General features: G+C 39.3%; 2 protein-coding genes across 6 annotated transcripts; one reads left to right on the top strand and one right to left on the bottom strand.

Annotated features, from left to right (window-relative positions):
• Nucleotides 1–332: 332 nt before the first annotated feature.
• Nucleotides 333–15,649, bottom strand: LOC120306633 (ZW10 interactor-like). 2 transcript variants are annotated; one of them, XM_039340228.1, is made up of 10 exons: nt 15,410–15,648; nt 13,269–13,368; nt 13,044–13,155; nt 9,602–9,768; nt 6,586–6,642; nt 6,340–6,491; nt 5,552–5,723; nt 5,332–5,471; nt 1,450–1,609; nt 333–781 (listed from the first exon to the last, which is right to left on the bottom strand). In XM_039340228.1, exons 1-10 carry the CDS (start codon nt 15,499–15,501, stop codon nt 701–703), a joined length of 1,233 nt encoding a protein of 410 aa, XP_039196162.1. In that variant the 5' UTR covers nt 15,502–15,648; the 3' UTR covers nt 333–700. The 2 variants fall into 2 exon arrangements, with proteins under 2 accessions (XP_039196162.1, XP_039196163.1); XM_039340229.1 differs by lacking the exons at nt 5,332–5,471; nt 5,552–5,723 and having other exon boundaries at nt 15,410–15,649.
• Nucleotides 15,623–25,311, top strand: LOC120306634 (3-beta-hydroxysteroid-Delta(8),Delta(7)-isomerase-like). 4 transcript variants are annotated; one of them, XM_039340230.1, is made up of 6 exons: nt 15,623–15,932; nt 16,984–17,105; nt 21,019–21,404; nt 23,255–23,291; nt 24,201–24,331; nt 24,521–25,311. In XM_039340230.1, the coding sequence occupies exons 1-6, from the start codon at nt 15,738–15,740 to the stop codon at nt 24,730–24,732; spliced, it is 1,083 nt and encodes a 360-aa protein (XP_039196164.1). In that variant the 5' UTR covers nt 15,623–15,737; the 3' UTR covers nt 24,733–25,311. The 4 variants fall into 4 exon arrangements, with proteins under 4 accessions (XP_039196164.1, XP_039196165.1, XP_039196167.1 ...); XM_039340231.1 differs by lacking the exon at nt 16,984–17,105; XM_039340233.1 differs by lacking the exon at nt 15,623–15,932 and having other exon boundaries at nt 16,991–17,110.
• The last annotated feature ends 678 nt before the right edge of the window (nt 25,312–25,989 follow it).

Below are 25,989 nucleotides of genomic sequence, written 5' to 3'. Positions count from 1 at the left end.
ATTATTATTATTATTATTATTATTATTATTATTATTATTATTATCATCATCATCATCATCATCATCATCATCATCTTTTATTCATTAAACATGAACCTTAGTCAACTGAACATTCAAATTGACTGGCACTGATGGTTGACATGGGTTGCTACCAGCATCCTAGGTGTCAACCAGGTACTTCCTTAAAAAATAAAAATAAATAAATAAATAAATAAATAAATAATAATAATAATAATAGTCTGGAAAAAAGAGACAGGAATTACAAAATAATGAAACAAACATTCTCTTACAATTAAGTCCACCAGGTAAATGAGAGTTAAAAACCTCCAAGGAATATTTTATTGATTTTATTGATTTAAAAAGTTCAACAACGATGTGAAGAAGTAAAGTACTAGACACAGATTATAGATGAGCAACACTCATCTGGCCATAAAACTGTGTAAGAGTGACAGGAAAGAAGAACTCAAAGAGGAGAACTCGAAGCTTAATTCAAAACAAGCAAGAGTGAAAGGTGAGGGAAGCAGAGTAGTCCAAAATACAACACACATACACAAACAGAAACATATATCTGCACACACAGTATAACAGTCCCAGTTAAATTCAATTTCCTTCTTCTTCCAAGGATACCAGAAGGTGGCCTAAACTAGAGATGCTGGCCCTTGATCTGCATCACATTATAGACACAGGCAGTAGCAGCTTTTCAGGTTGGGAAGGGAACATTGAAGTCCATAGTGCTCAGGTACACCAACCAATTTTGTAGTGAAGGTTTTTCCTGGGGGGGCTGCAAAAAAAAAAAGAGGTTCAGAAGTTAGGAGGAGGACTAAAGGAAGGGAGGACGTCTTAAAATTGAAGTTTTACACCTAGGCACATTCTACTTTTTGCAGCATGGACTATTAACAGCATGTTGTTACTGCTTCAATAGAAAATATATAGCAATCTCACAGCTCTGGGGTCTGGGGCCTCCTTCTAAAAGTGCTAAGGCAAGATCTAGAAACACAGCTGGAAAACAGAAACGGGATTGCCTGAAACAGGAGTAGGAAACTGGTGCTCCTCCAGATGTGGAGGAAATACGGTGACGAGCAGATCCAGACAGTGCTGCCAAAGGCTGCTATGATTTTTTTTTTAAAATGTTATGGGTTCTCCATCCCTGCACAGTGAATTATCACTGTCGCTAAAAATCTCAGCATCTTAAGGATACCTATGGCTATTATTTCAATCCCCTCCTGGGTTTCAAGGCTTGATTTGCTTCTTTTGAATGACTAGCAACTCAGAGGCGAAGAGAATTGCCCTCAACAGAGACAGAAGCAAAAGAATCTTGAATGGGTGAGGCTGTACGGGATTCACCTTCACCATTACGTTTCTAAAATACATTTCTAAAATCTATTTCCAGGCCAAGTTAAGGCCTTGATCTTTTGCCAGAAGTTACAGCAGTGACAGGTGTGTAGTAACCTTGTAGGAAGTCACATCAACTGTGCCTTGTTGAGTCTTTACTGAGAGAAGACGAATCTGCCCATTGGCTGGATATCCTGATTCCACGAAGAGGCTGCAAGTTGATGACAGCTTCAAGTAACTGAGCAGTCTCTTCTCCGGCTGCCAGTCGATTGCAAAACTGGGGGAAGAGAGGAGAAAGGGTTAAAATATAAGAGAGGAGAAAGAAAGAGGGTCTCTGCTTAGCACAGTATGCCTCATGAAAATGGCATGACTGCATGCATACACGACATGAAATGCTCAAAGTACAGGTGGTCCTCGGCTTATGACCATAATTATGCCCAACATTTTTCTTGCTAAGCAAGATGGCTAAGTGAGTTTTGCCCCATTTTACGACCTTTCCTGCCACAGTTGTAAAGTAAATCTCTGCAATTGCTCAGTTAGTAACACGGTTGTTAAGTGAACCTAGCTTCCCCATTGACTTGGCTTGCCAGAAGGTCAAAAAAGGGGATCATGTGATCCTGGGATACGGCAACCACCGTAACTGACTCATGCGATCATGGGGAAGATGCGACGGTCGTGTCAAAATGGTCATAAGTCAATTCTTTCAGTGCCATTGTAACTTTGAATGGTCACTAAGTGAACTGTTGTAAGTCGAGGACCACCTCTATGGAATTGGGGCTATGCTAGGAGTCCTCAAATCTATATTGTATTATAGAGCCATGCTTTGCTCTTGCTCTTGCTCAGTTATGCACCTTCAAGTTAGTGCAATCCAGTGCAATTGCCTGGATTAATAATCCCTGTAATTTTCTAGACAAGATTTCAGAAGTAATAATAATAGAATAACAGAATTGGGAGGGACCTTGTATGTCTTCTAGTCCAACACCCCCTGCACAAGCAGGAGACTCTATACCATTTCTGACAGATGGCAATCCAGTCTCTTCTTGAAAGCCTCCAACGATGACGGTCCCACAACTTCTGAAGGCAGTCTGTTCCATTGGTTGATTGTTCTCACTGTCAGAAAATTTCTCCTTATTTCTAGGTTGAATCTCTCCTTGATCAGTTTCCATTCGTTTTTCCTTGTCTGGCCTTCAAGTGCTTTGGAAAATAGGTTGCCCCCCTCCTTTCTGTGACAGCCCCTCAAATATTGGAGCACTGCTATCATGTCTCCCCCTGGTCCTTCTCTTCACTAGAGGCCAGTTCCTGTAACTGTTCTCCATATGTTTTAGCCTCCAGTGGTTTGCCCTTGCCTTTTTCTTCCAGGACTTAGGCTGAGGGAGAGGAACTGACCCAAGGCCACCTAGCTGGCTCTGGGCCCACCCAAGGCAGCCCTAGAATCACAGTCTCCTGGTTTCTAGCCCAGTACCTTAACAACTGGACCTGACTGGCTCTCCCAAGTGTTTTAAACCCATCTGAAAACATGAGACTGCACAATAGTTGCCACGGCATGGAGAGTCACAAAGAATAAGAAAAAGAGGACCTTGAAAAAGAGGGCAAGGCAGATGTGAGCTCAACTTTGTTCTATGCTACAACCAAACGCCATTTTTCATGGCAGAAATGATGCTTCCAGAAATCTGCAGAACATGCTTATCCCCTCCCTCCCCCCCAGTGAACTACTCCTCCTCTCTTTTGATGGCTTCCCGAGTTTAAGAAGCCAGGGCAAAATCCCTTTTCCCGTGTTTTAAGGTAAGAGTCCCCAATCTTTCTGGATTTGGGAGCACCTATGAATTTTTTTTTTTTAAAGATAATTTTTATTAAATTTTGACAATTTTACAAAAAAACCCCAAACAATCTTCCCCCCAACCTCCCCAACCCTCCCATTCCCTCCCCCGACCTTCCCAGAGATGGATATAGGCTTAATTAGAATTTCATCAAAAAATCTTAAAAAAAGATATAAACCATAAATAAATCTAACATTAGTTAAAAATCTAAATACATTAATTAGAAAAATTATAAAACGATTAACAATAGTATATATATAAAAGAAACATGAATACAAAAGATAAATATTTAAAAAAGAAAAGAATGAAAAAAGGGAAAAAAGAACAAAAAAAAGAAAGAAAAAAAACCAAAATATTCCATTTTAAATATAAATTGTTAAAAAAACTAAATAATATTTTTTTATATCTAACTTATATTGTATAAAATCTATCCATTTTTTCCATACCACAACATACTTCTCTTGCGATTGATCCTTCAAAAAGGCCGAAATCTTTGCCATTTCCGCCAAATAGGAAACTTTAAGAAACCATTCTTGCAAAGTAGGCAAAGATTCCTTCTTCCAACATTGTACTACTAACAACCTTGCAGCTGTAATTAAATTTAACATCAGTGTAGTCTCCTGGAGCACCTATGAAATTTTGGGAGTCTGCTAAAGCCACTCTGTCTAGATGGCTGCTAGGGAAATCTAAGCAGTTACAAGGCCCTGATTTATCCAAAAGCTGCCTGCCATCCCTCTTTGCTCCTCTTGCGGCAGGATAGTCTTGATTTTTTTTGTCCCTTTTCTGAACCAGTAGATTATTTCCAAACAGTCACCCATCCTTGTATTTTCAAAGAAAGCTTCTGGGCTCATAGGTATTGTCGTAAAGAAAGATGATGTTGGAATCCAGTGCTTGGTAATGTGCCAACCTCCTATTATTATTTTTTTTTTAAAGCAAAAACCAGAAAGCATTTTCAAGCCTAATGAAAATCAAGAGGCGATCCATGAGAACTCTGGCACAAGTTCTCTTTTGCAGGAAGGTATACTGGGAAATAAAATATTGCCTTCAGCCACATTCCCTTTTCCTCCCTCCCTCTTCCTATGGCAAGAATCAGGATTCTAGAGAAATTCAATCCCCATTTCCCCAGTAGTTAAGCCCTTTTTAGGCAAACTTTAGTAGGGATAAAAGTTCTGTTTCCTTGATTTGAAACCAGTCGTTTCCTTCTCCACTTTGGTTGTAGGCAGAGCAAAGAAGTTAACCTCAGTCACTTGAACTGTGTGTTTTATGAGAGGTAGTCAGTGAATTTCCGGGGGGCCATTTTGTAAAAAAAAGAAAGAAAGAAAAGAAAGCAGACTATCCATTTTTATGTATCTAGGAGCATTTGCCATAAGCCAGTGTGCTGTAGTGAATAAGGTGTTGGCCTAGACCAGGGGTAGGCAACCTTGGCTCTTTTATGACTCGTGGACTTCAACTCCCAGAATTCCTGATACAGCATGGCTCAGCTTGGAAACTCTCCCTTTCCCCTCAGCATGGCTGGCTCAGGAATTCTGGGAGTTGAAGTCCACGAGTCATAAAAGAGCCAAGGTTGCCTACCCCTGGCCTAGACACTAGGAGATTGTGAGTTCTAATCCTGCCATAGGCATGAAACCCAGCAGGGGGACTTGGCCCAGTCACATACTCTCAGTCCAAACCACCTCATAGGGTTTTTATAGGGGAAATAGGAGGTAGAAGGAGTATTATATATCTTTCCTGCCTTATTTATTAAAAAGATAATAAAGGTGGGATAAAACTCCAATAAATAAACAATAAATAAATCACATTTCTGGAATAAGGCAGAACCGCTCTCTCAGTCTTGTACCCAGCACTTTTTAAGTAGAAAACCCCTTGGGAGGAAGCTAAAACCTGCTACAAGCCAAGCTGGGAATGAAGCTGGAATTCATTATAAACCAGGCAAATTTTCAAGGGATGGGGGGGATGTCTTACCCTTTTCCCAACATGCAGTGCTCAGAATCTTCCCTCAGATCACCTTAGGCCAGACATGTCAAACTTACGACATCACGCAACGTTATCGGAACAGTTTTGCCACTGCCGGCAATGGGGTGGGCGCAGCTTCTGCATGACTTGTCCGGCCCATGGGCCGGCAGTTTGACATCCCTGCCTTAGGCCCTAAGGAGCAGGCAGCAACATAAATGAAGGTGCTCACCAATTCTGCAATAATTCGATCTCAGCCAAAAGCTCTGCTTGTTGGGAATAGCTGTGCTGCAACTCCAAGAGGACCCCTTTGATGGTGCTGCAAGTTCCCAGGGGAAGTTTGCCAGGGAGAAGAAAAGAAGGGCTGTCACTCTATATGGAGAAGAGAGAAAGATCAGGATGGTGCTCCGATCACACTGAGGCCAGTAGAACTCAGTCCCCACTTTTCTTGCCTGCAAAGTGACATTGCCATCCTTCCCCCAGTGTAAATGCAGCTTCAGACAACGAGGAGCAGAAATCTCAGGCTGAGGTGGAGAAGTCAGCTCCACCTCCATGTCATTCTCCGAGACACAGATCACCTTTACCCCTTGCAAGCTTTCCAAAAGGCATTGGAAATCAGAGACTCTGGGTATGATAAATAATAAAACAATAAAAACATAAAGTCCAAAATAGGAAAGGGAGAAAAAGAAAAGCATGTACAGCTAATTCTCAAGATCATTCACAGTGGAGGGCTTAGGTGGATTCTTCCCCCACCCCCCACCCCCTTTTTTTTTAAACAAACAAATTTTAATCCATGTTTTGCAATCTGCTACACCATTTTGTTCAATGGAGCAGTTACAAATAACTACAGAAATAAAGGTCACGCCCTTATTTATTAACTTCTGTGGCTTCTGGAATGAAAGCAGATAACATTCCCACTATTTCAAGCACTGATCGCTTTTATCTGCAATTCAGATTGCATGCAACGGGTTTTCTAAAATAGCTGTATGAACAATTAAATAATGCATATATTTGCCTTTCTGCCAGGATTTCCATTTTTTTGCCCCATTGCCTCACACATCCCTGAAAGCAATACATCTGCAATTGCCAATGCCCTATTTTGTATTTTGTCCAATAGCACGTGCAAGTGCACTAACGTGCCTGTCATCCCTGTCACATTTTAATGTTTTTATTTTGCTTGTTCAAATTTGTAATTTTCGTTTGACAAATAAACATTAAACTCTTCCCTTTCTCTCCTCACCTCTGCATTTTCTCTTGCCAGATCCTGGCTTGGCTCTCTTGCTCCCCAACCTCTCCCTGCAAGCATTCCAGTTCCTTCTGCTGCTTCTGCAACCTGTCCTGCAATTCAACCACCCGTTGCTCTAGTTGCTGCTGGCGCTCTCTCAAGAGCTCCTGTGGGGGCAACAGGAAGCAAAAACCAGCCAATGAGTTCCACTGGCTGCTCGGAAAGAACCGAGATGCAATTAATTGATCTGAACAGCCCCACCTGTTCTTTCAGGTTCCTCTTCTGGGCAGTCCTTGCTTTTTCCTCTACCTCTTCTTTCTAACAAGGAAAGGCAAGATTAGACTAAGTAGATCCCATAGAAGAGAACATCTGCTGCTTAGGGCTGATCAATGGAGACCTTGATGCTCTCCAAGCATGATTGTTTGCTGGCAGAGATTTCATTACTTAATGAGATTACCTCACCAGTGCTATAACAGCAGCACGGATAATATTTCCTTGCTGAATAACAAAATGTGAGCGCTGATTATGTTACTGTACCTTGTTGGCTAATGAAGCGTCTGCAAGCAAACAAACCATCTCAGAGACCATCAAGGATGCCATGGAGTGAGTAGAATTATAGCAGATTGGCTGGGACAATCCATTATCCCCCAGCACATGGACCACTACCAGCCCTTGAGCCATTCGGAATTGGGCTGCGGAAGTAGTGGGCGAGCACGCACATGCCTCTCCACCTGTGTGAGCAGGTGACTGCGTGCATGTACATTATATTTGCGTGAGCATGTGCATGCTTGCCCGCAGCTTGCACAAATGGCTGCCACTCACGCAGAACCATCCCCTCTCCCCCCCATCCCCACCAATCCGCAAAGCCAGAAAGGTTGGGGAACTCTGCATTATGCTTATTGTACTGTAGATATAGAAAGACCCATCATTCATCCCGTCATACTGAACTTGCCTGTGATCTAATGTGCACACATGATTTTATTTCTGCTTCTGGCAAGAAAGACAGATGAATTATTCACCTTTCTCTGACTATTCAAATCTAGCATCACCGCATAAAATATAAGCTAGCATTTTTGTGAAGTCTACTGATAATAAGCAAATAATTTCCACTGCCAGTTGGGACTCTACAATCGAATCCTAGGTAGGCTTCTCCGGAAGGATTATATATATCATGGAAATCAGTTGGGTACAAGCTCCAGTTAATGGCCACAAGCTCCAATGGAAAATAAATTAACAGGCAGGCTTGCCATCTTCAGCTCTGCTCTGTTTTAAGCATTGCTTCTTTTAATTGAAGCTTAAATTTAAGTATTCACTTAAACCAGTGATTCTCATATATGTATGTATGTATGTATGTATGTATGTAGGTCTTTGGTTGCAGGGGGGCTTAAGATGGTGGGCTGCCTTGCTATTTTTTGTCTTTGCGTTCATGGTCATGCCTCATCTTCATGGTGGGTGTCAGTTTGCTTCATGTATGGATTGGAGGGGTTTAAAGTGGCTAATGATGCAGCTGAGGTCTGGCCTCTGGTCCGTGGTCGTGCCTCATCATCGGTGTGGCTTTGGGTTTCCTTTTTGCGTGGATGTGTGGTGGTGACATCCTGTGTGGTTTTTGTGAGTGTGGGTCTGGTGTCATTTTTTGTGTTAGGGAGTCGTTTGTCAATAAGGGCGGGTTTCCAAATGGCTGGTAGGCGGGAGGTATCATCTCATTTGTTCATGCTGTGTGGGAGTTTTGCTATCTCCATGGCTTCTCTGATTATTCTGTTATTAAAATGTTCAGTTTTGGCAATAGTTCTGGTATTTTTAAAGTCAATTTCATGTCCTGTGGCTTTAAGGTGTTGGACCAGGGAAGATATTGGTTCCTCTTTTTTGACTGAGTTCTTATGTTCTTCAATGCGTGCACTTATTCTTCTGTTGGTTTGTCCGATGTATGTGTTGGGACAAGCAGTGCATGGGATTTCATATACTCCTTGATTTTCTAACTCAATTTTATCTTTGGGGTTTCTTAGGATGGTGGATATTTTTCTGTTTGTGCAGAATGCTGTTTTGATGTTGTGTTTATGGAGGATCTTGCTGATTCTGTCTGTGGTGCCTTTTATGTATGGAAGGAGGGCTTTGCCGTTTTCTTGTTCTCTGTCTTGGATTTTAGTGCGGGTTTCTTTTTGGATTAGATTTGTAATCTTATTTCTTTGGAATCCATTGGATGTTAGTACATTGGTGAGAGTGTGTAGTTCAGTTTTTAGGTGTTGTTCGTCAGCTAAGTGTTTTGTTCTGGAGATGAGTGTCTTGGCTACGGAGTTGATCTGTGCTGGGTGGTGGTGTGAGAAAGCATGCAGATAGCGGTTTGTGCGTGTTTTCTTCTGGTAGATGGTGTGTCCTAGGGAGCCATTGCGTTTCTTGTAGACTAAGCCATCCAGGAAGGGAAATTGGTTATTAACTTCTCAACATGTATACACCCAGGAATCATGCTTCTATTTTTAGTATTGTTTTTAATATATATATATATATATATATAAAACCAATAAAAACATAAACACCAGGAATATAATCAACTAAAAAAGTTTAATACCATCACAGATCACCAAGCTTTCGTCAGATACTTCTGACATCGTCAGGGTTAATGCTGGTCTATGGGAGAGTGCTTTTATAGGTGAGTCGTCATTTGCACACGGCAAATTTGCACACTCTCCCATAGACCAGCATTAACCAGTTGATTATATTCCTGGTGTTCACATTTTTATTGGTTATGGATTCACCCAGGAATCACGTTTTTATTTTCTATTATTATATATACACGTTTTCTGAGGTTTTCGCGGGTGTTTGTATGTAGGTCTTTGGTTATTCGGGTTTTCTCCCGCGTAAAATTGGAAGTGTCTTGGTGACGTTTCGACGAAGTCCCATTCGTCATCTTCAGGCTGGTGTTTTCAGTTTTACTCTTCGAAGCAAGAAGCTGAAAACATCAGCCTGAAGATGACGAATGGGACTTCGTCAAAACGTCACCAAGACACTTCCAATTTTACACAGGAGAAAACCCGAATAACCAAAGACCTACGTACAAACACCCACGAAAACCTCAGAAACCATACACACACACACATATATATATATTGATATATATATATATGTGTGTGTATAGATAGATAGATAGATAGATAGATAGATATTGATACAGCTATACAGTGCTTAAATATTCTTGATAACTTGGGTGCTGGCAAATGTTTGACCACCACTCTGAACCTCAATTATCGATCCCCCCAATATCACTCCCAAGTCAGAAAAGAACCTTTGCTCGGTAGCGCTGTAGAGCCTCCTTCAAAAGCCGAGCCCGGCTCTGTACCTCCTCCTGCTTGGCCAGTATCTGAGGCACAGCTCCCTTGATAGCTTCCACCTGTTGCTGGTAATCGGCTTTGAGTGCCTTCCACTGTTTTTTGGCTTCTTCCATTTCTTTCCCTACAAGAGACCATAATCTGTTTTTGAGCCTGACGTATCCCAAGAGAATCCAGATGTCAGCTGGGATTTTCAAACTACCCATAACCAAGAAGATACATTGGTGGAAAATAACATTCTTAATAAGATGGTACTAATTAAGGCCTGTCATGGTAGTTCCACATTATTTCTAGTAACAGAAGCAGTAAATTTCTCAATTTGCTATGCAGGATGCTACTGCTCTTTTATCTGCTTGGGGCGTCACAAAAGGATTTGACTGACCAGCAAAGAAGCAAAATGCTGAGTTCCGATTTGATGTTGTAGCAATATACACGCAGGAAGGCAGGGCTCTGCATTCCGTGCCTGATTTTGCCCTGCAAGGGGCCCTAAACAGGCCTAAAATTGCCCCAAAGATGTGATGAAAAAGGAGGGGTGCCTCGTCGATCACAGAGAGATGGCAGTTGAACCATTTGATCAGAGGAAATCCCTCCAAACCAGCAGGGGAAAGACTGGCTGCACTTCTGTGTCCAGTCTCCAATTACTAACAACCGAAGAAAGAAGCACTAATTAGCAGATTGTAAATAGCGTGTTTGGAACTGGGTGACAATATTGATCCTTTCTTTACTATTTTACAACTGGATTTCCTGGAAAAGGCTCCAGGAAGCTAAAAATCTCCAAATGCGAAGAGGAAAAGGGATTGCAGCCCCACTCTTCCACAGGAACGGAAGCACCGTTTAAATATTTTTTTATATGGAGGACAGAAACATTTAACATTCAAGTGGAAGTAATACAAAGCTATAGTTTTGACAATTTTGAGAACTGAAAAAATTGTTAAGATTTTCTCTTTGAAAAAATACTGGGGTGAAATATAAGAAAACAACCTTCTATTTTAAGAGTCGGAAAATGAATATTGAATGACATCTAGTGGTGGACTAGAGTAAAACACCACAGCTGCAATGATCAATACAGACCTCACAGGGAGCCTAGAAACAAATAACCCACTTTCTTTGTAGTTTGGTGACTTTTAACTCAACAGAGAACAGCTGGCAACAGGGAAAAATATTTTGGCATACTTACTACAGTGTGAAAATCTAATTGTTTTGAAGCCTGTTGACTTTCTTGGATTTTAAACTGAGCTCTGACTTTTAATCTTAAGAATTATTTGGAGAGAAAGAAAAATTTGACTTCTGACTACATTTGTCTGGGGGAGGTTTTTGGATTGCCCTTAGGGTGGTTGAACATTTTGAACATCTTGGATTGTAAATTTTGGCTGATTGACAATTTTTGAACACCTGAGAAGGACTACTACAAAATATTGCTTTCTGTGGTGGATTTATATCCTGGAATTTATTGGATTATAAAGGCTGTATATAAAGACCAGAAGAATCAGATGAGACTTTGTTTTCTGGACATTAAGATTGGTGGTATAAGACAAGATTAGTATGCGGGGATCACAACAGTTCTGACAGAATATCTGGAGCAGGGAAATAAAATAGATCCTTTATATCTAGCTAAAAATAGTAGGGAAACATACTTAATACTCCCATCTGAAGCCCCCAGCCAAGTTTACCAAGGATTTGTAGGAGTGACGCCTCAAGAAGAAGTAAACATTTTTCAAAAGGAAGTGCACTCTACGTTACAATTAATTCAGGAGACAATTATTTCACATAAAGAAGATGCAAGAAGAAATCATGAGATTAAAAACAACTTTGATAATATAAATGAGCAAATCTCTAATTTAAACTCACAACTAGAAAGTTCCCAGAAAACAACTATAAAGAATGAACAAGTCAGAAAACAGAAGATGAACCAGAGGAGATTGATCTGAAAACACAAGATATAAAAGAAGGGAAACATAATTTGGCACAGACAAATAAAAATCTGCACAATTTAGCTACAACAATGGAAAGGGAAAGGGCACTCTATTCTTTAGGTTTTCAAAATATACCCGAAGATAAGGAAGACAATTTAAAAAACAGATTATAAAGCTGTTAGGGGAAATGTCAGAAATTGGGGGACAAAAAATGAAAAGAGAAACTGAGGGAGAAAAAAAGTGGGAGCTGTTTAATGAATACAACTGGGCAGAATTCTCCCTCAAAAATACCCTACTTAAAATTGTTTTTCCCATTCCAAGCAGTATTTACAAAAACAAAGGAAGAATATGTTGGCAATTTAATTACTTTGGCCTGGAAAGCTAACTGGCAAAGAAAGAAAGCTAGAGTTACTAAAAAAACAGAAGATTTGATATATCAGATGGGGTATTATATAAGCCAATATTTGCTTGAATATGGACAAAAGAATAGATAACACATATAGATTTTTATAATAAGATATGATTTATAACTAGAATAGCACTCTTTTTATATGGGAATTATAAAAACACTAGGATGGTTTGTATAAATGAAACGGCTAGATAAATGTAACTAATTTTGAGAAAATCATAACTGACAAAGATATTTAGAACACTGTTGGGAAATTAAACTTAAGTAAGAGCTCGGAAAACAGGACATTGATTTAATAAAGAGACTTTAATTGAAAATACAATCTAAATATAAAGTGGTTAGAAAAGAGGTTATAAATTGATACTATTGCTATTTGTATAACTCTAGATAAATATGAAGACGTAATTTTGTGTGTATTAATAGTAGTAAGAATTGTATTTGTTTAATGTTGAGAAAATGGAAATCAGGGGAAGAAGAGGGGATCAAAGAAAACACTGGAGTGTGTAGCATTGGATAGATTTATACTGAAGTTAAGATGCAACATTGAGTAACAAATGTATCCAAACATCACGCTTGTTTACTAACCATTTATGTTTTGTAATAATAGAAAATCAATAAAATACTTATTAAAAAAAAGAAACAAAATGCTGAACTAAAGAGGCTTTGGTGTGATCCAGAATGGATCTTCCCACAGACATGTTTCCAAACTTCCAAGAAGGATGGATGTTCATTTAGTCAGAGTTAAATCACCATGCACAATATGCGAACCCACACCAGATGAATAAAAGTACACACAACTAACTCAAAACCTTTCCTAGTCCTCCTAAATTGTCTCTGAAAACAGTGCTCAGGTGTTACATGACACAGAGACAGAGATTATCGCAAGAGAGAGCCCTATGGAAAACAGACCTTTTTTTTGATCCTAGATAGGAATTCTAGAAGATCAAACAAGGATTGAGCCATCCATTCTGCAGGACTACTTCATTTTTAAAATGTTATTTTTAAACAGAAGCATCCTTACCCAGACTACATTTGCATCACACCACTGCATGTAATCTGCTGAGCCCTGATACTCACGAACAGCAGAGTCAGAGGCATCCTGGATGCGAGGTGCAGAGTCAAGAAAATCCAGAAGGAATTTAAGCACTTGTAGTTGGGTGTACATCAACTTCTGAGTCTTCCTAGTGTTCTGGAAAACATGTTCCAAAAGTGGGAATGGAAGTAGCTCTTAAGAAACTTGGGCAGAGTCATTCATCTAGAATTGAAGATAACATCTTAAAGAAAAATGAGGCTATTGCTCACCACTGAATGCTCAGCCAAGACCTGGGCTGGTAATTCCAATTTCGTTTCACTTGTGGTTTGATCCTCATACGTTAAAATATCTTTGATCTGAGATAGAAGCCTGAAGAGGACATAAACAACCATGATATACAGAAAATAGTCATTTCCAAGTCTTTTAAATCTCTTAAAAACACTTTTACATGATTTATCTGCTATGAGGATTTTCCATACTGACTATAGTTTAGTAGCCAATCACCACCCTTAACACATGGAGACAAAGGCCATATAGTGTGTATGGGGCCTCATCACATATGAGGGTGAGGCAGGATTTCTCATCACGTATGAGGGTGAGGCAGAATTGTAATTCTACTACAATTAAAATTGTAGTGTGTTCTCATGCATTTCTACCTTAATATGCAGAAAAATGTGCTGTTAGTTTTCAGTAATTATGGCCAAAGGAACCAGAGGAAGTCAAAAAGAGAGCTTGGAAAAAACATGCAGATTGTCCGCTACTGTTCTCATGCATTAGATGTCTTTGACATCTAATGCATGAGAAAGTGACAGTTCCTTGTCACTTCCTAACTGAAGGGAAAATCCAGACTATAACTAACTAATATAATATAACTCTCCAGTGACTGCACATTATACTAAGTATGTGCAACAAGGAAATGTGACTGTCCTTATTCCCAACGTCACTGTGAAACTCCCAGCCAGCTTCTGAGGCAGCCTCACTCTATTAAAAAAATAGATTAAAGCATTTTCTAAAAAAAAAAAAAAAAATGCAGTAGCTGAAACTGTTTTACGCACAACTGGAAAAATATCAGAATACAGAATAACAGAATTGAAAGGGACCTTTGGGGGGGGGTCTTCTAGTCCAACCCCCTGCACAAGCAGGAGACTCTATACCATTCTGGACAAAATGGTTGTCCAATCTCTTCTTAAAAACCTCCAGAATTGGAGCAGCCACAACTTCTGGATGCAAGCTGTTCCACTGATTAATTGATCTCATTGCCAGGAAATTTCTGTTTAGTTCTAGGTTGAATCTTTCCTTGATAAATTTTGATCTGTTGCTTCTTGTCCTGCCTTCAGATGCTTGGGAGAATAACCTGCCCCTCCCTTCTCGGTGATAGCTCCTCAAATATTGGAAGATTGCTGATTGGAAGAATCAAAGAAATGTTTTTTTTTCTTTATAATCTATTCTCATTTTTACAAAATGCTACATGTATCTCATTGTGCCACTTAACAATCCCAAAGTTATTGCAAGAAGAGAATACCAAAATATGAAAGCTGTGGTTTTTAGAGGATAAAGAATTGAAGGACCATCATATTAACTTAATTAGATGAGTATAATAAAGCAAAACAAAGCTAACATGAATGATGCTTGATCAAAAAAATGTACAGTTTCCGCAGAAGATTTTGAAAAGATTTTAATGAAGATGGTAGAGGACAGGAAGACCTGGAGGAACATTGTCCATGGGGTCGCGATGGGTCGGACACGACTTCGCAATTAACAACAACAACAAATTGATTGTAAGGGTATTTTGCTTCTGGAACACAATTATCTTAAACAATTTAAGAATATTAAGGGATACTTCCTGTTCTAAAAATAGGAGGAACTGGTATCAAGGAATTTTATTTTTCTACAGGAAACTGGTTTTTTTTAAAGTTCAATAAGTAACAACTAAAAAGTTATTAAAATCCATCTCTGTATTCTGAAGCCAAGAATTTCAATATCTCCGTATCTAAGGGAAGTGATTTGAACTATATTTCAGTGCCAAACTCCATAATCTTACTAAGCAAGGCTGCCAAATGCAGGAGTATATGGAAATCAGACATAGGAGCAAGGAAGTCTCCTACGCCCACAACCTAAAGTTACCTAACTCTTTCGCCCTCTCTTCTACATCGTATCTTCTTGGATCAGTGTTTCTCAACTTTGGGAACTTCCAGATGTTGGACTTCAACTTCCAGAATTCCTAGCCAGAATTTCTGGCTGGGAATTCTGGGAATCGAAATCCACATATCTTAAAAGTTGCCACGGTTGCAAAAGCATTTGCTCTAGGCACCTTCTGATTTTTCTACTTCGGGTAAAATGCATCCCTGCGGTATAGGAAAATAGGGAACCGCGTTTCTATCTCCATGCGAAGGAGATAACATGTACTTACTTCACTGCGGTCGCTTCCACCTCCATCGTTTCTCCAACTCCACCATCCACGGACGATTTAATCGTTCTTACAGCTTCCCGCCTTTCTTCCATGGTGCCGAACTCACCAATCCGAGCTCGAAAGGCTAATACGCCCAGCCCAGAAGATCTGAACTGCAATGTGATTGGACAGAAGAAGTGAGTTGGTCGAAATGAGCCTGACTGTGCGAGCAGACTGACGTCTCCTCCATCTTGAGAAGGTCGGAAAAAGGCGGGTGATCTGTATTTCTCCAAAACACTTGCGAACAGGCAGAAAGAGATTACGTAATTACGGCTTCAGGAGCAACGATATGGGAGCCGGAAATGGAAACCCAAAGAATGTTGCGAAAAAGCATGATATTAATTGTACCTCCGGAGGGGAGAGAAGCCGGCTTGGGAATAAAATTCACAATAAAAGTTGCAACAAATATGAGAGCAGGAGCAGCATTTTCAAGTGGGATATGTCCAGGACAAGGTTTTTCACACAGCTTGGATCTACGCAAGAGGCAAGCACTTTTATTTTGACCCTCTGTAGAAAAATCTACAGAAGATAAGCAACCTGGAATTAAGGAGAAACTTCCTAACAGCCAGGACAATCAACCAGTGGGACAGCTTGCCTTCAGATGTTGCTGGTGCTTCATCACTGGAAGTTTTTAAGAAGAGATTGGATGGTCACTTGGCTGAAATGGTATAGGATCTCCTAGGGTGGGGGCTGGACTAGAAGACCTCCAAGGTCCCTTCCAGCTCTATTCTGATTCTTTCATAGCTATGAGAACTGTGTAGAGCAGCGGTTCTCAACCTATGGGTCGCGACCCTATTTGGGGTCGAACGACCATTTTACGGAGGTCGCCAAACAACGCGATCCGCCATTTTCCCCCCTCAGGGGGCGGTGCCGCGCATGCGTGCCGCACATGGTGATGCCGCGCATGTGCGTTGCAGCGCGGCGTGTCCGTGTGACGGGGGTCGCCGTCACACAAAGGTTGAGAACCGCTGGTGTAGAGCAAGGGAGATTTCACTAATGGATGTCTAAGCTGCATTTTACATACAGCTCAGTGCTACAGGTATTTTTAAAGTCCCAGATTGTATAATCAAAGGATGTTTTAAGTTTCAAACTTTCCCAATCAGATGTTCTCTATATACCACGGACTACAATTCCCACTGAGGCTGGGTCGGAATGATTAGCAGGCCTAGTGATTAAGATGATAATAGAACTGAGCTATAAGAGGTCTCTGAGAAATCAGAGCTACTCTGCGTCTCAACATAACCAGTGAAGTATGCCTTCAACATATTTATTGCACCCAGCCATGGTAGTTTATTCAATAAATCATGGCTACTTGAACCCTGAGTTATAATTCCTTAAGTAGATGGGCAATTATATAGATTTTTTTAGATAAGTAGTAAGTAAATGATACACAACTGACCAGAAAAACGACGCAAGAAAGTGGTGAAAACTATGCACGAATCCACATAGTCTCAGCCACCTTCCACCAATCGGTTTGCCAGTTTCATGAGTAAAGAAAAAAAACTCCTATAAGAGCCCTGCCTTTGTCGTTGCAGACGTTGATTGGCTGGCTTACCTGTCTGTTGCCATACCAGCCGAGGGTGCTACTGGATTTATTGGGAGGCTTTAGGGAACGGACGAGAAGCGTTTGGTGCAGAAGTTTTGCAAGCTACGTTGAGTAAGGTTTGAGATAAAATTTGTGTTATCTGAAAAACTGACCTGCGTGTAAGATTTCCTGATTGATTTAGATTTTGTAATGTTTCTCTTATGGTCAAAGATTATATGGGATAAATGTTGTGTTTAGGGGCACAAATCTTTTATATACTGTATTTGCAGAGTGCCTCATTACAGCCCGTGGTGTAAGAGGTTTTTTTTGCACAAGGTCTTGCTAAGACCATCCTCCTGATTTGCTTTTGAGTCCAAAATTCAGGGCTCCGTATTTGGAATAATGGGCGCAGTTTGAGTTTCTAAATCTCAGAACGGAGAAAGCGAAGGCAAGAATCTTCTTCTACAGAAAAAAAAGTTGTGAAAAAGACTTTTCTTTCCTTGTCTTAAATTGAAACCGAAGGATAATTGGGGGGGGGGGTGTAAGATTGTCAAAAGCAATGTGGCGGCTGAGTTAATCGATAATTCAATGACATACAAGTCTCAAACTACCACATTAAATAGTTCCTCTCTTTTCCCCTTAGTATTTATTGTCTCGTGTTTAAACTAATACAATTCTTATTATATCAATTAAATAATAATAACATTCTTATATTTATCAATAATTTTTAGCTTATACATATCCTGGTTATTTTAACATTCAGTCTTTATAGACAATGTCCTAATTAGTTTTCTCAATTTTTAGTTTCTCATTAATATTTAAATTTAACATTTAATATTTATAGTTTCAAAATTTTAAGTAACCAAAGTTCCCTTTATCGCAAGTCATCACAAAGTCTAATATTCAGGATACATGTCTTTTCTATTTGAATATATTCTATTTCTCACCATCTTACATCATCTAATTAATAATACAGTATAACATTCTTATTTTCTATTAATTTCCAAATGTCTTAAATTTAGTAACCAAATTTTCTCTTGTTTCAACACAAATACTTTCTTTTTCTCTTAATGTCTATCTTATATTTAAGCTAGTACAGTTCTTATATCAGCTAAGTAAAAACAGGTTTATTATATTTATCAATAGATTTTTAGCTTATATATATCTTAATTGCTTTTTAACCTTTATAAACAAATCAATATTCAAATTTAACTTTTAAAATTTATACTTCCAAGTTTTAAGTGACCAAAGTTTTCTTTATCTCGGTTCATAACAAAATCTAGTATTCAAAGTACACATCTTGTCTGTTTTGAGTATATTCTATTTTACTGTAATCCTCATATTGTTTGAGATAAAAGAGGCCACCCAGTCACCATTTTTTTGGAAGGGCTAACAAATCGTTTCTCTATTTTTCTATCTTGGCGCAGTTGTCCTGAAATGTTTATCTTCCCTTGGGTCTGTTCTTCTTGATTCTCAGGTTTCTACTGGTTTATATAGAAAGTTTTCTCCATTTTCAATGTTGTCAGTCCCTTTTCTGGGTTTTCCGTTAACTGTGTTTGTTGATCAGTTGAATCTTCTATCATAGTATTTGATTGTCCCACTTTTTCTATTATATTCTTTGTAGTTGATTCTTTAGTTGTAATCAGTTTGGGTTTGTATATCTAGGCTGACATCTTGTTCTTTTCTGTAGCTTCTTATTTCATCAGAAGCTGTAAGAATAGTTTCATCAATTGCTTTCAACATAAAGAGAATCTGTACCTGATCTTCATCCATATTCTCTTAGTAGTATATTTGGTTAAAATCTTTACAATCAGAGAATGAAAATAATTTTGTCACTGAGTATAGAACACAGCTGGGCTTCTCAAGCTGATATCTGCCAAGGTTGCAAAAGTCTTATCTATAGTCTGGGCTTCAAACCAAGTCTCTATATTAGACAATAACAAGTTGTAATATCAGGTGTAGCCACAAGATGTCACCCATACCATTTAAGATTTTTTTAAGTCCAAAATTTTTATAATCTTTTTTCCAATTTTTTGTAAGTAACAACCCAGATCTTCAATAAGAATAAGAAATCTTTTAATCCTCAAATTTTAGAAAGATCAAAATCCAATTAGAATCACGTTATTCTTTCAGCGTTTTAAACTCCCCTGGATAGTCAGTCGCCACTTTTTTTAGGGACTGGAATAGAATTTCCCTCCCCTCTCTCCACAGAGGGGAAAATACTTTGGGAAGCTTATACAGGTAGAAAAAATAGTTAGGATTGAAGAGAGGTTCAGATCTCACCCAGTCTCATCCGTGGTGCTTTATAGGTGCCTGGTGGTAAGTTTGACTTCGGCTGTCTGCAGCTTAGTGACGGGTCATATTTCTATAGCCAGTCTTTTGTCCACCGGTTTGGAGGACTGCCTCGGATTGAGCGGAAGGGGTACTTTCGACCCTTTCCAGAGTCCCCCAGCAGTGCGAAATCGGACGTGGAAGACGGAGCTTGCCTTCCAGTATCCGCATTGGCAAACCGGGAATCTCAGTAAACTGTTAGGTTTCTAACAGCGATTGAATAATATTGCTGTAAATGTCTATTACTCTCAATTCTAAAAAAAGAAAAGTTACGAAGACTCTCATACAATGGCCACTTTGTGTGCATGGATGGCACTGGATATTGGGAGGTATTGCTTTGAAGTTCGTTAGAAGGTGGAAAGTTCAATAAGTAACCCTCTGAGCTGAACTGTGGCATTGTAGGATGGTAGACTTGAGAAGACACTGCTTGGAGCCAATTTTTTGCTTCCTGAAGGAACATGCTCCTTCTAGGGATCTTTGTTCCTTTGAAATCAGCTCATCTATTGGAGTGATTTCTGTGAAAGGAGCAGCTGTATTGTGTAATGCAAATGTATTTAAAAATTTTTGTTGCATAGAGACAATTTAAAAGCTTAAGACTGTGCTATGACTTTTGGATATATAAATGTGTACACAGTGCTTTTTTTGCAAAAAAAAAAAAAAAAAAATGCCAGAACTCATGCACAGCTCTGGCTCCAGCTCCGGCTCCCTTTAGGGAGCAGGGGGGGAGGGAAAGAAACCATTTTAGGGAGCGATTTTGTGGGGAGGGGGCAGCGGCCCGATCCTGGCTCCAAAGGCCTTTTCCAAGCCTTTGAAGCCCAGATCCATGGCCGCGGAGCGATTTTGCAGCCCCCCCCCCAGCGGCCCGATCCGGGCTCCAGAGGCCTGGAAAAGACCTCTGGAGACTGGATCGGGCCGCTGGGGGACTGCAAAATTGCTCCATGGCCATGGATCTGAGCTCTAGAGGCATGGAAAAGGCCTCCGGAGCCTGGATCGGCAATGGGGGGGGGGCACGAAATCGCTCTGCAGCCATAGATCCAGGCAGCAGAGGCCTTTTCCAGGCCTCCAGAGCCCGGATCGGGCCACTGGGAGTCTACAAAATTGCTCTGTAGCCATACCTGTTCTTACGCTGGCAGCTTAGAAGAAACCAGTTCTTCTGTTCAAAAAAAGGTGCCAGAACGCTGTTCCATCCATTCTATGACAAAAAAGCCCTGTGTGTATATATGTGTATATTATATATGTATACATACGTATATTAAGTGTTTCTGGTGAAACCAGTCTAACAGAGCACGGTCTACCCAAATATGGGATGGAGTATAGGGTATGGCTACCTGATGAGACCTAAATAGCTTGAAATAGCTATACTAGTCTCCCTTCTTTGTCGGCAAAATGTAAATATAACATATATGTATATTATATATATTATGTAAATATATATATATATATAAAATGTGTGTGTGTGTGTGTATATATATATATATATATATATATATATAATTACTTTAAAAATGTGGATCCCAGGTGTATTCATATCAAAAGTGTAAAAATCATCGAACTCCGGGATAGGTATAAAAACAACTGTTTAATGCAACATATGTATATATGTGTATTTGTATGTTCAGATTTTAAGATAAGTTCTGTTTCTATTTTGTCAGCTGTCAAACTGAAAGAATCTGATCATACATTGTGCTTAACTAGTTCTCTGTATTTAATGCAGGTGGGTCATTTTCTACCAGAAGAAGCCCTTGCCTTTTCCACGGGCTCAACTCACACTTTCTCAACCCAGTATGGTTCCGGAAGCAAAACCTGATGTTGTCCACCACCCATATTGGCCTCGGAATTTGGAACTCCAAAATTACATCCCAAATGACCGACCCTTATGGCAGCTCTTGACATTCTTCTTCTCTATTTTAGGAATTCTCTTGCTATTGACTTGGTTCGTAGCAGGTTGGCGAAGCAAGACATGGGGCCCTTTTGGAACTTGGCGCACCTTGATCATTTGCTGGTTTACCATCTGTGCTTTTGTTCATGGTGTCATCGAAGGCTGGTTTATCCTTTACTATATGGAAATCCCAGGGGATCAATCCATTCTCTCGCAGTTCTGTAAGATGTGTGTCTATCTGGTTTCTGTCTTTGATTTTTGGGGGAAAAAAATGATGCTGCAGGTTAACATGGGCAGAAAGTGGAGGGTGGGCAGGAGGATCTGCAGGAGCAAATGACATGTCGATCAACCCTTCTATTGTGTATTTGAATCAGATTTCAGAACACAAATAGGTGATAGTTACACTTGTGTAGACAGTCTTTGCTTACCAACAGTAACTTGGACCAGCAAATTCAGTGTAACTGATGTGGCCATAAGTCATTGTCACATGACCACAACAACTTGTAACGGGTCTTCAAACTTGGCCCTTTTATGACTTGTAGACTTCAACTCCCAGAATTCCTCAGCCAGGCATGCTAGCTGAGGATTTCTGGGAGTTGGTCTACAAGTCATAAAAGGGCCAAGTTTGAAGACCCCTGACTTATAATAACAGTTCCTGCTGTCCCAGTTGCCTTCTTTAGATGAATCCTGAATGGGTGTAGCATCCCTCAGTCACATGATCACCATTTGCAACCTCCTGGTGGCTTCCTATTAACATTTGTTGGAAGCCAGCAATGAAGATTGCAAATGGCGGTCACATGATAGCAGGATGCTGTGATATAATTGCAAGCCAGTTGGAAGTACCTGACCCACATGAACCTGACCATAAGGCTGCTGTGATGGCCACAACTACAAGGACAGTTTTAAGTTCTTCAGCACTGTTGTAACTTCAAACAGCCAGTGAACAAGTGGACATTAAATGAGGACTACCTATGCAATAAGAGTGAGAGGAAAATATAAAATGTGCAGATAAAACTGGATTCAGCTGTTATAACACTGGAATAGTTTAATGCTTCTTCTATGCTCTCCATATAGAGCTCTATCCTTTTTTTGTGCATGTGGATTATTGATTCTTAATACTTCATAAGAAAAGTCCCACATATAGGAACTTGATATGATATTTGTTGAGATTTGTTAATCCATGGAGTATCTTCAACCTAATGTTTTCCACATATGTGAGAGAAAATGAGAAATGAAATCCAGCATACCTGAAAGTTTTCAAAGTGGACAAGTTGGTTTATATATTTATATTAATATATATACCTAGAAAGCTGCATTTTTTGCAGAAGTGATAATAGTATGTCAGCTGAAATATCATTACCCATAACGGTTCCTGGGAATTGGAGCCAGCAGTACAGAATCTGCAGTATCAAATCACTTAATCCTTATAAAAGTCTAGGTAAAAAACATATAGCTATAATGCTATGCTTTGAAATTGTAACAAGAAGGGAAGCAGAAATCAGATTAGAAAAATTACGTTTTATATTAGTCACAATAATTCACTTTGCACATCTGGCTTTGCCATGGTTTGCTGAATAAGCCATAATGAATGGGGTACACATACAACACACTAAAACCTTCAGATTCGACAACTACATCTGAATTTAAGAGTGTTTGATTCCTTCTAGTATTATCAAAACTGCAAGAAGTGAAAATGTATGTTTCTTAATATTTGCATTTGTTACCAAAAAGCACGATTTTAGGCTAAAGTAAGTCCTCGTGTATTTAGAAAGTTTTATTGGTGTGATAGCATTCATGTGGTCTTCATAATCTCACATTCATTATATGTTGCCTTCTACAATAGTAAGTACTTTGAAATTTCAGAATAGATGTGTTTGGATTAAGGAGTTGGAGACAGGTATCACTTCTGCACCTCTAGGTGTTCCAAGCATCTATTTGCCTTTTATCTAAAGAGTGGTGCACAATTCTATTATAATTAATATTTAAGAAAAATACAGGGAAATTCACAAACTGTCCCTACTGCAGTTCCCATGAATTTCTTTTTCTACTAATTTCTCTTTATATCTTCCAGGGAAGGAATATAGCAAAGGTGACAGCAGATATATGATGTAAGTGTTAACTTTAAAATGACAGGCAAAGGTCTGGATATTTCTGCAAAGATTCAGCAATTTTGAACACAAGTACCTCATCTGAGTACGGGGATAGGGAAGGGATGATTTGACATAATGCAAACATAAATATAGCTGAGATGTTCAAACTTTTGCATGAGTTCTCTTAATATATTTTCTGTTGCCAAGACAGTTTTTTAATAGGGTGAGTACAACAAAATTAAAGGAATTCCTGCATTTCTTTTAAGGATCCTAATCTTTTATATTTCTAAATTATTTTAGAAAAAAACATCCCATTGAATTCTATTCATGCCTTAAAAGAGCATATTGGGGAATAATATTTGTTTTCCAGTCTCATATTTATGAACTTTTGAGATGAATATTATCAGTGGGGTTCCCCCAGCTCAGTGGAAGATCTGGTTGATGAGCATGACTATTTTATCTGCAAGGGATGGCTAAATTCTACTTTTCCCCATTTATTTTTAATTCATTTTTTTTCTCTTTTCCCCTCAGCCATAGTAATTGAGCTTGGGAAAATAAAATGGGCAAGGCTTGAATGGAAAAAACTTGCACCAGTTCAATCTCCTCACTTGCATCAAATTCTGCAGTTTGGCCTGAGGTGGTTTTATTATCTTTGTGTATTTTCATGCATCAGGGAAACCAGGATGGCATTTAATTGGTTTAGCTCAATAAGAGTACAGTTTGTAAGCATTTATTTGTGGCTTTGAATGAGGTGCATTCCATTTTCTACTTCATCAAATAAAATGAAACATTTTCCTAAATTGGTATCTATCTGTCTGTCTGTCTATCATCTCATTTCTCCCCCTCCAGTTTGAATGTAGTGAACTGTAAGAAAGTTGGGATGTTTTGGGACTGAAGGTGACATTTATTTCATTTTTGTATCTGCAGATCAGATAATTTCATAGTTTGCCTGGAAACCACCAATGCCTGTTTTTTGGGTCCCTTCAGTCTTTGGACTGCAGTCGCATTTCTTTCACGTCAGTCCCATCGATACGTGTTGCAGCTAGTGGTGTCAGTAGGTAGGTATGCAAGATAGGCAGGTATGTCAGGATATATAAATGTTAATGCAATCTTTCAAAAGCAATTAATTTAATATTTTTATTCTTGGTTAATGTTCCATACACCTGACTGCATTTCTTTTTTGGCTTGTCCACTTTTGATCTTTTCTTCCTACTTTAACCAGCCATGTTGTCTATCTCTAACCATAGGTCAACTATATGGTGACGTTCTCTACTTCTACACTGCATACCGTGATGGCTTTTGCCATGGTGAGATGTGGCACCCTATCTACTTCTGGTTTTATTTTGTCTGTATGAATGGTCCGTGGATTATCATTCCCTCCATTCTCATCTGGGATGCCTGGAAGCACTTCAGTGGTTGCCAGAGAGTAATGGATGCCAACAAGGTCAAGAAACATTGAAGTTTTGCACAGGAGGTCATATTGGATGGTACTTCCAGCCATTCAGAGGTTGATCTTGTATTCTTCCTGTTCCTCTGCACTTGTTTAGATATTTTCTGTGGTTTTTCTGTTTGGTGGTGGTTATTTTCTTCTTTAAATATTCATAGCTCTTAAGCTATGATCTTAAAATTAAGACTGCAGTTTTATCTTCATGAAGGTTTTTTTTTTTAAATCGGGAGATTTTATTTCTAAATAAATGTTATTAGGATCAAGTGACTCAGCTAATACTAGTCAGTATTGAACTGAGCCCTGCTGTAGACCATATAGCTTTGTTTCTCTTGATACCTGCAGCTATGATCACATCTAGCATTCAATACATTGAAGTATAGAGACTCTGCGGGAAACATTCAGTCTTATTCTCAAGATCAAGTAGAAGGTAGCGTTAGAGGGGCTGGTAACTTGCTTCTGTCCACATAAAGCAGTGGTTCTCAACTTGTGGGTCGGGACCCCATTTGGGGTCGAACGACCATTTCACGGGGGTCACCAAACGCAGTCCACCATTTTTTTTCCCCTTTTCCTTAGCTGTGCTACTCCCTTTTATTCTATTGGCTTTTGAAAGCCAATAGAATAGACTCTCTTGAATAGAGCCTAATTCTATTGGCTTTCAAAAGCCAATAGGAATTGTCCAGGCTGTCTCTGCCCTGCTGAGCCCGCCAAAAGTCCCATTCTGCAAATGCTGCTGCACCAGTTGAGTAGTCCTCGACTTACGACTGGTTGAGTAGTCCTCGACTTACGACCAGTTGGTCGCAGCATTAAAAAGGTTGAGAACCACTGACATAAAGTGATTCAGCTACTTGCCTTGAAGATTATTTTTGTTCCCATGAAGAATTAGTCAGTGAATAGCTTAAACTGGGAAATAGTATCTGACAGCTGTCACTCAAGAATTATAAATACTTCGAGGTAGCGCAAAGAGGAAGCTATCAGATGTCCATATCTGAACTATGCAGAATAGTATCACCACTCGTTTTATTGATAGCTTTCTTTTCCTTTCTTTTCTTTTTTCTTCAGTTATTTTTTCAATTGCTTTGGGATTGTATATCTGCAGTAAAAAAAAAACCTACTGTAAAGATTTGTATATAAGTAGACAGATCTGTTGCTTTAGGGGCAACTATTTTCTAATGTCCCAATTTATCACTGTATCCCAAGCTCCATTCCCTTGAATGCCCTCTGCACAGCACTAAACTCTCTTTATTTGTAAACTGAGGTGTAACATTTTAA

This window comes from Crotalus tigris, unplaced genomic scaffold (assembly GCF_016545835.1).
Source record: "Crotalus tigris isolate CLP2741 ecotype Arizona unplaced genomic scaffold, ASM1654583v1 scf7180000017742.2353718, whole genome shotgun sequence".
In the NCBI taxonomy this organism is placed as follows: domain Eukaryota; kingdom Metazoa; phylum Chordata; class Lepidosauria; order Squamata; family Viperidae; genus Crotalus; species Crotalus tigris.
Note: the sequence above shows the minus strand (reverse complement) of the source record. Positions and strands in the feature narration are given on the sequence as shown.